Below are 10,115 nucleotides of genomic sequence, written 5' to 3'. Positions count from 1 at the left end.
CACCTCACCTTCCCACTCGCCCCTCACCACACATCATCTCACCTTCCCACTCGCCCCTCACCACACATCATCTCACTTTCCCACTCGCCCCTCACCACACATCATCTCACCTTCCCACTCGCCCCTCACCACACATCACCTCACCTTCCCACTCGCCCCTCACCACACATCACCTCACCTTCCCACTCGCCCCTCACCACACATCATCTCACCTTCCCACTCGCCCCTCACCACACATCACCTCACCTTCCCACTCGCCCCTCACCACACATCTTCTCACCTTCCCACTCGCCCCTCACCACACATCACGTCACCTTTCCACTCGCCCCTCACCACACATCATCTCACCTTCCCACTCGCCCCTCACCACACATCAAGTCACCTTCCCACTCGCCCCTCCACACATCACCTCACCTTCCCACTCACCCCTCACCACACATCACCTCACCTTCCCACTCACCCCTCCACACATCACCTCACCTTCCCACTCACCCCTCCACACATCACCTCACCTTCCCACTCACCCCTCACCTTCCCACTCACCCCTCCACACATCACCTCACCTTCCCACTCACCCCTCCACACATCACCTCACCTTCCCACTCACCCCTCCACACATCACCTCACCTTCCCACTCACCCCTCCACACATCACCTCACCTTCCCACTCACCCCTCCACACATCACCTCACCTTCCCACTCACCCCTCACCACACATCACCTCACCTTCCCACTCACCCCTCCACACATCACCACTCACCCCTCCACACATCATCTCACCTTCCCACTCGCCCCTCACCACACATCACGTCACCTTCCCACTCACCCCTCCACACATCACCTCACCTTCCCACTCACCCCTCACCACACATCACCTCACCTTCCCACTCGCCCCTCACCACACATCATCTCACCTTCCCACTCGCCCCTCACCACACATCACGTCACCTTCCCACTCGCCCCTCACCACACATCATCTCACCTTCCCACTCGCCCCTCACCACACATCACCTCACCTTCCCACTCACCCCTCCACACATCACCTCACCTTCCCACTCACCCCTCCACACATCACCTCACCTTCCCACTCACCCCTCCACACATCACCTCACCTTCCCACTCACCCCTCCACACATCACCTCACCTTCCCACTTGCCTTCACCAATTCCTGATTTAACCTTGTACAGGTTAAAATACCTCCAAGTTCTTCACAGATTAAGGAGAAAAAACTATCAAAAGTCGCCACAGAGCCAAAGTAGCAGAAGGAAGATCCACTGTGATGTGGTATGAAGAACTTAGTACTCCTCTTTCAAGCCTGGCAAAAAGGTATCCAGACACATTGCAGTAGCCATACACAGACTCAGACTTGGTTACAAGTACTGCTGGGAGGTAGTAAACCCAATAGATAAAAAAATGTCATGTCTGTGGAACAGATGCAGAGGCGCCACTATTACTCTACTTACTGAAATGTGAAGCAACTAAAGCCTTGCGCATCAAACTCAACATTCATCCAACAAGAGCAGCTGCATTAGATACAAAATCCACAGCAACTACAATGATTCGAAAATCAGTTGAAGAATGGGACACTTGAGTGAACACTGCATATATATCCGCTACCAAGATAATGTTATTAAAACAAGACTAAAACCAGTGCCCTTAAACAGAAGTTAAAAAGAATGGGAGAAAAGGAGGAAACCCCACCTCCATTTAAAACTTTGACCCAAATATCACAGTAACAAGGTTATCGTGAACAACAACAAACTCAATTACGGGCTCACTATAGCCTGTGCTACATGGACATTTCACTGAGCAGCTAAATCTAAAGCAACATCATAATCTGTCACAACTTGAGAAGGATCCAGGACGAAATAAAATTGCCACTTTCGGTTCATTTTACATGTGGACCGAGTTGTGTATGGCAGGGGCCAAACAAAAACAAATACAGTATTAACCGTGCCAGACGCTATCTCTGGCACAAAGGGTTTTCAGTGTCTAGTGATTAATATATAATAATACTGCAAAATGTGCACTTGAAAGGGTAAACAAACTCAAATGAATAAAGGTAACTGGATGCTTATAATGTGCCCCCCTTGGGAACAACACTAGAGCGGGCAACATCTAGCTCATCTCCACATTTTATTGTATGCTGGAAATGTTGGGACAAAATAAATTTATACAGCATAAATTTTACAAAATATCAAGTAAAAAGGTCTGTAAGAAAAGCTAAACTACTGTACGTATAATTTAAATTCAATTAAAAATCATTCAGAGTTTCAATGTGCAGTACTGAAATAAAAATATGTAAGGAAATCAAGTCCAATATTTGTTAACATCATATCTACATCCAAACAAACCTCCACATTAAAGCATTTAGATATATCAATTGGTACTGTTAAATGAACAGATAGGAATACATTTCAAAGATATAAACTAATAACTTACATGTTTCACACAAATATTATAAACAAAACCCAGTTCTCCTTTCCTCGACTTGTATATTTATGTATATTTACGATAAATGTAAAACACAACGAGATTCAAATTTACTATTTAGAAGTAAATAAATTTGTCCTTTTCTCAACTGCTACGGACAACCCAGGAAAGGTTTACTCCTGACATAGTAAGGTTGATATTTGCAATGCGCGAGTGCTGCTGGTGGGTGACATGGTGGACAAAGAGTAACAGTGCATGTGTGAAGTTGTTACGGCCATAGCCAACTTCACATTCCTCATCTGGAGGTAGAATTACCTTCACATGGGGTGGATTTACCTGTAAAAAAAAGAAAAAGGCATTTGAGTGTATATAAAGCACTCCATTATGAGCTGGTTACTCAGTTGCTACCATAGGCAATATCTCACTCCCCACACAATATTGACACTTCCAGCCAGAGCTGGTGTGACTTTCCATATCCTTTGTATGGATGGTGAACAGTGAAATGAAAGTAGAGATTGTCAAAGTCAATTCCATCCAAAACTTTATGAAAAACTATGATGAAAAATGTAATATTAAGATAGGTAAGAGGCAGAGCATAAAATGCCAGCTCTCTCTCTCCCCTAGTCACTGATATGTAAACAGTGGGATCTTCTCAATACCTGTACCTTTACAGGGGTCACAAAAGTGGACACACCAGAGAATACTCAGTACAGCATTGAATGACCATCACAAGATACTTTCCTGTACACTCAAAACCTCCTTCAAGCATTGAGAATTCCCCAGAACCTCCCTTCCACCTTCTAGAAATGGAATATTTCCTAAAGGGGTGACCAAGAGACAAATGTTCAGAAATGTCAAAATTACACAATATTGTTCAACACTGTATACAGTATCATGAAAGGATTGTTGTGGAGAACATCCACATTGAACTAAAAGTCTAACATATATTAGTTAGTCATGGTCAATGGCTATTATAGAACAAAAAGCACATGGGCTAAGCCTAGCTATTTGAAAGTCCCAAAGAACAAGTGATCAACATATCGCCACCATTTGAGACAGAGGTGCGTCTGTAGTGGGTCTACAAGGATATGTAAGTAAGTTCAATGGACATATAAATTATGGAAATACTCTGAAATAAATAAACATAATCAATAGTTAACTGTTTAACCAAATACATTTGGTAAACATGAGTAAATCGATATTTAAACAGGGTGGGTATCTCGCATTTCACACGAGGCTCACAGAGGCCTTGTGGTTGAGTGGACAGCGCTCGGGGGTTGTAGTCCTAATGGCCTGGGCTTGATTCCTGATGGAAACAAATGGGCAGAGTTTATTTCACCCTGATGCCACTGTTCACCTAGCAGTAAATAGGTACCTGGGAGTCAGACAGCTGCTATGGGCTGCTAGAGAGAAATATATGTTGTAGATATAATAGAGGAAAAAACAGACTGGTTAGAAAGGAGGGGTCCAAGAGCTAATAGCTCAATTCTGCAGACACAAATAGTGAATACTTGCTCTGAAGAATGCCATCTCATGGCGAGAGCCATCACCAGCCAGTCCTTATCAAAACAATATCAGTCAAGAACACCACGGGTACACGCTACAAAATAAGCTGTTTATCTACCATGTGAACGTTTAAAGTACTGTAACAACAAAATTATAAAGTGAATAATATACCTACACACTATTTAAAAGGGACATAAGTGTGTAAAGCCATAAACAGAGGGTGAAGTGTACCATGAGGGCCACACCAACGTACAGCTGAAGAGTCTAAATGCCATTACCATAAAACTACACCACTCTCAGTAGTGAACACCATTACAATGCTCTGGCCCAGCAAGAGGGCTATGTCTTAACAAATATACAAGACTGAAACACTCATATGAAACTGAAGAAAGGCAGTTAGAACAGAAAGCAATTCAGGAAATAAAGGAAAATCCAAAATATTTCTTCTCATATGCGAAATCAAAAGCAAAAACCACTGCCAGTATTGGACCTATTCGTACAAATGAAGGTTCATACACGGAGGATGACAAAGAAATTAGTGAAATCCTAAAAAAGCAGTATGAGGACATGTTTAGCACTCTAATAAACAACATGAAAGTGGAAGATCCAGACAATTTCTTTATGCGGGATATTCAAACCCCTGTAAATATAACTGATATCAACACGAGCGCACTAAATTTTGAAAGAGAAATTGAAAACATGCCCATGCACTCGGCCCCAGGTCCAGACTCATGGAATTCAATATTTATAAAGAAATGCAAAGTGCCGGTAGCACAGGCACTCAGTATAGTGTGGAGGAAGAGCTTGGACACGGGGGAGATACCAGATGCACTTAAAGTAGCAGACATAGCCCCTCTACACAAGGGAGGGAGCAAAGCATTGGCAAAGAATTATAGACCAGTTGCACAAACATCGCACATCATAAAAGTATTTGAGAGAGTGATTAGGAGTCAGGTCACCAATTTCATGGAGACCAATGACCTTCACAACCCAGGCCAACATGGATTTCGAGCGGGAAGATCATGCCTCTCGCAGCTACTTGAGCACTACGACAAAGTCACTGAGGCATTAGAAGAAAAACAGAATGCTGATGTGATATACACGGACTTCGCAAAGGCTTTCGATAAATGTGACCATGGCGTGATAGCACACAAAATGAAGTCAATGGGAATAACCGGTAAAGTAGGACGCTGGATACTCAGTTTTCTGTCAAACAGGACTCAGCGAGTAACGGTCAACCATATAAAATCTAGTCCAAGTGCAGTTAAAAGCTCTGTACCTCAGGGTACAGTCCTTGCACCGCTGCTTTTCCTTATTCTCATATCAGATATAGACAAAAATACAAGTCACAGCTTCGTATCATCCTTTGCAGATGACACAAAAATCAGTATGAAAATTACCTCGGCTGAAGACATTGAAAAACTTCAAGCTGATATTAATAAAGTTTTCGACTGGGCATCAGAAAATAACATGATGTTTAACAGTGATAAATTCCAGGTACTCAGGTACGGTAAAAATGAGGACCTTAAACTTAATACAGAGTACAAAACACAATCAAATGTACCCATAGTAGGAAAACAGCATGTAAAGGATTTGGGAATAATAATGTCTGACGACCTACGTTTAAGGAGCATAACCAAGCAAATATTGCGACAGCCAGAAAAATGATAGGATGGATTACGAGAACTTTCAAATCCAGGGATCCCATCACAATGGTTGTACTCTTCAAGTTACTTGTGTTGTCCCGTCTTGAGTACTGCTCAGTACTCACTTCCCCCTTCAGAGCAGAAGAGATTGCTGAAATAGAGGGAATACAGAGAACATATACGGCACGCATAGACGCAATAAAGCACCTAAATTATTGGGATCGTCTCAAAGCCCGCCAAATGTACTCACTAGAAAGAAGACGAGAGAGATACCAAATAATATACACCTGGAAGATACTGGAGGGCCAAGTACCAAATCTACACAGTAAAATAACAACGTACTGGAGTGAACGATATGGAAGAAAATGCAGAATAGAACCAGTGAAGAGCAGAGGTGCCATAGGCACAATCAGAGAACACTGTATAAACATCAGAGGTCCGCGGTTGTTCAACGTCCTCCCAGCAAGCATAAGAAATATTGCCGGAACAACCGTGGACATCTTCAAGAAGAAACTAGATTTATTCCTCCAAGGAGTGCCGGACCAACCGGGCTGTGGTGGGTATGTGGGCCTGCGGGCCGCTCCAAGCAACAGCCTAGTGGACCAAACTCTCACAAGTCAAGCCTGGCCTCGGGCCGGGCTTGGGGAGTAGAAGAACTCCCAGAACCCCATCAACCAGGTAACTGAGCATCGGGTCTGCATTATTACAAAATAACAGGAAGGAGAGTTTGAAGAGGTTCAAACAGGTTGTCTAGGGGAAATTGGATCCTCTTTCTTGTGCATATCTTTGCCATAATACTTCTTTTCTTGCAGATTTGTTATAACATGAGTTTACAATCTCAAAGCAGTACGTAAATTACTTACCAACTCATTAACTATAACTAGCTAGGTTAACTAATATTTAAGTGATATAATGCAATTGTTTAAAAATAAAGTATATAATTTGCATTTATATAATATAAGTGGCTCAGCAACGTATGTACCAAGAAAAACGGTTAAAAAATGAAATGAAAACATGAAAAAATAAAAAAATAAACTATACTCACGAAATGAATGGTATGGTAAACAACACATCTCAATTCCAACGCAATTCACAAAATAATTAAATCAAAATGAAAATAAATCAAAATCTATGAAAATTAAATTTATTAATTAATGTAATCAGAAACATTGAAATGTAATTGTAACATATTTAGTATAGCATGTGTGTTGCTCTTACATGCAACAGATGGCGCTGTTTTTCTAGAAAAGCATTGTTTTACCTGTCACAGGTGTGGCATCTATACTTATACAGTATGTATCACTAACATGTGCTCCATATTTTTCAGCATAGCGATGTTCTACACATTTCATTATATAAATTCATCAAATTGCACACTAATGAATAATATTACTGCAAAAACCACAGAAAAAAACCTTCAGAGGCATTGAAATAAATATGTTAAAATATCTTCATGGCATCTTGTGCCCCAAGGCTCCTGTAGGGGTAAGCACCTCAAAGCAACTACTCACTCAATGTCCATAAATTGTGAAACATCCTCGTATCCAAAAGTACTGTATCACGTCCAAAGTAAGTCGTATACAATTATTTTTTAATTTCCTATGACCAAAGAATGCATTTTAACAATGTTAAAAAGAAAAAATTTGGATTAGGGATTTTTTTTTATGTGCACCATGAAGTTGTCACAATAAACAGACATTTAGTACAGTGGTTAAACAGTTCCAGTTGCTGTAAGTAATTACCTCTTGTGTCTGAATCACCAAATGAGATTTTCACACAATAGTTTTGTGAACTAATTTTTTTTTCATGTGCACCACAATGTAGAACTTTCAATTTGATAAACCATTTAAGGGTTCATTCCAAGTTATTACCTGACTCAGATGAAGCAGAGGTCTGGTGGTAGGTTTAACAGGTTTCTCTGGAGCTTTGATCACATGGGTACTTGAGAACATTCGACCCTCTGGCTGCTGAATATCTGGTGGCAACTGACGATCCATGTACATTGCAAACAAATGCAATAATATCTGAAATAAAAGAATATATTAAAATTATATTTTTTATAGCAGGAAAAGATTTTCCCAATTTATTTCACTCATGTATATTCCAACCTATGCATGTACAGGAATACAGCAATACTGTACATAAAATAGTTAAAACTATCTAAAACACGAAAACCAACCAAGTGTCTCAAGACAGAAACCTTCAGAAAAGACTTTTATTTGCTGTTTTTCCATCTAATATTGTGGCTCAGTATTTTCTCCTAGTGGTGCCACAATCACCGAGGATGGGTGATGGTGGTGGTGGTTTGGGGGTACTTTGGTCACACACACCCCACCCTTGTACTCCGTGAGGAGTGGAATAAGGTTTGAGACTTCCCAGGCCACAGTCTGCTCGCAATCATCAATGCATGGGGCTCTGTACCTTCGACCTAGCCCCCAACAAAAACAACAAACTTTTTCTCAAGGTCGCCACCTGGCTGGTTTACTCTCTACTGCTGCCAGGTAAACTCCAACATAGTGGTACAGTACTTGGCCTCAGCTCAAGCTCAGATGGTGGTACAGGTACTTGTACTTGGTCACAAACCCAGGTAAACAGTTTACAAAGTAAAACTGGGGACTTAATATCAAACACAATAATAAAAGTAACACACATTTACTGAAATAGTATTTACATCTAATTGTTACCAACAAAATTTTGATGAGTTACGTTATGGCAACACACTCAAAATTTAAAACACTAAATGGCAACACAGGCCAGATTCCTCATTACTGTAAATTAATATCTTCTTATACCAAATGTAATGGCTTCACATTTAAAACACTGATGGTAAAATAATTTACAGCATTGGATACTAGTGAGTAAACTTAACATAAAACAATTCTCAGTACGTGTAAACTAAACATAACGTTATAAACTGAATGTTACGTTACAAACAAAACTGCCATAATTCTAATTCCTGGGTTTATTCCTCTTCTTGAACATAACCAAATAAAACCAAAAGGCTTCTAGACTATGTACACTAGACATACAGACTTCTAGACGCCTAAACTGGGGAGTATGATTCTAGGCAGAGAGTTCATCTTGCCAGCACATGAAACAATATTCAGCTTCAATTTACTTTCTAAACACCAATATCATTTAAACGTAAACATCTTTAAAGAATACCTGATCAACCAGGCTGCGACTCATAAATCAGGCTGCAAGCAACCGTGTTAAACACCCTGGTTGACATGACCACTAACTAGTAGGCCTGGTCAGAGACTGGACTGTGGGGATATTGATCCTCCTATTCTTTGCTCTTCGACAGGTATTCAACCCATTTCACAGCATTCTTGCGTTTAAACTCAATAATGAAGCTAAGCCACAACTTGATTTTAAACATTAAAGAAGGAAATCAAGAGAGCTGCAACAGCCTATACTTCAAGACATGATCACGAGAAAAGGTTGCAGCCTAATATGCTGCGGCCTAAGAGGGCCACTTGACTAGCATACACCCGAGGGTGAAAGCACTCTTGAATCCAGCAGGTACAATGACAAACACGACAAAAATAAGCATTAGTGTTCAAAGAAACTCTTAGAACCAGGAAAGCTGCGTGAGGCAAATCAACTTCTGAATCAGTCAAATGCGGTTGCGGTTGTCTTGTCTTAACCAACAGAGAAGAGGTAAACAGATTTCCCAGTAGGAACGAATACCAGCTGCCTGGGCCATAATACAAATTGCCAGGCATGCCACACACACAAGTATCGTTCGCAAGTTGTACATCTAACACCCAACCAATACCAATTATGGGACAGTGTATAAAGCCATGACCAAGATAGAATCCCTTAACATTACCTAGTTGTGCACTTGGAAAACATACAAAGCACTCAAATACAAGTTAAACAAGGCTAGGAACAACGCGCAAACAGGACCAGGAACGACAGACAAACAGGGCCAGGAACAACAGACAAACAGGGCCAGGACAACGGACAAACAGGACCAGGAACAACGGACACACAGGGCCAGGAACAACAGACAAACAGGGCCAGGACAACGGACAAACAGGACCAGGAACAACGGACACACAGGGCCAGGAACAACGGACAAACAGGGCTAGGAACAACAGGCAAACAGGGCTAGGAACAAAGGACAAAGAAGCACAGATTTAACCATACCATATTAATTAACATTTTAATGCGCGCGCGCCCCGTGAAAAAAAATAGCGCATTGTGCGCGTGGCGTTTTGGGCTCTTGAGCGTAAACACCAAAAAGTGTGTAATCTTTTCACTCTCCTGACACCAGTTCTCGAGCTACGTATTTCATTTTGGTATCAATGTGTTGGCAATAACATTCTCTACAAGATCATATGTATAACATGTCACCAAAGCATTAGCTATCCCACCACGAAATAAATAAAACGTAGATCACTTGCCGTCTCGCCGTACGCCCAAACAGCAACAAAATGTTCATACTCTTTTGTTTGTTGTCAGCTCCACATTAGTCCTACAGCGTTATATTTTATATCACTGAACTAGCAATAAAATTCTCTAC

The 10,115-nt window shown here is 41.3% G+C and overlaps 1 protein-coding gene across 1 annotated transcript in view; it reads right to left on the bottom strand.

Moving 5' to 3' along the window:
• Positions 1–2,052: 2,052 nt before the first annotated feature.
• LOC123755934 (transmembrane protein 209) overlaps positions 2,053–10,115 on the bottom strand; it is a 29,782-nt gene continuing 21,719 nt past the window's right edge. Inside the window, exons 11-12 of the mRNA XM_045738904.2 lie at positions 7,456–7,608; positions 2,053–2,768 (exon numbers count right to left, since the gene is read on the bottom strand). Of these exons, the coding sequence (XP_045594860.2) occupies positions 2,577–2,768; positions 7,456–7,608 (345 nt within the window). The 3' untranslated portion in view covers positions 2,053–2,576. The remainder of the gene's footprint in view (positions 2,769–7,455; positions 7,609–10,115) is intronic.

Source organism: Procambarus clarkii, chromosome 43, assembly GCF_040958095.1.
Source record: "Procambarus clarkii isolate CNS0578487 chromosome 43, FALCON_Pclarkii_2.0, whole genome shotgun sequence".
Taxonomy (NCBI): Eukaryota; Metazoa; Arthropoda; class Malacostraca; order Decapoda; family Cambaridae; genus Procambarus; species Procambarus clarkii.
Note: the sequence above shows the minus strand (reverse complement) of the source record. Positions and strands in the feature narration are given on the sequence as shown.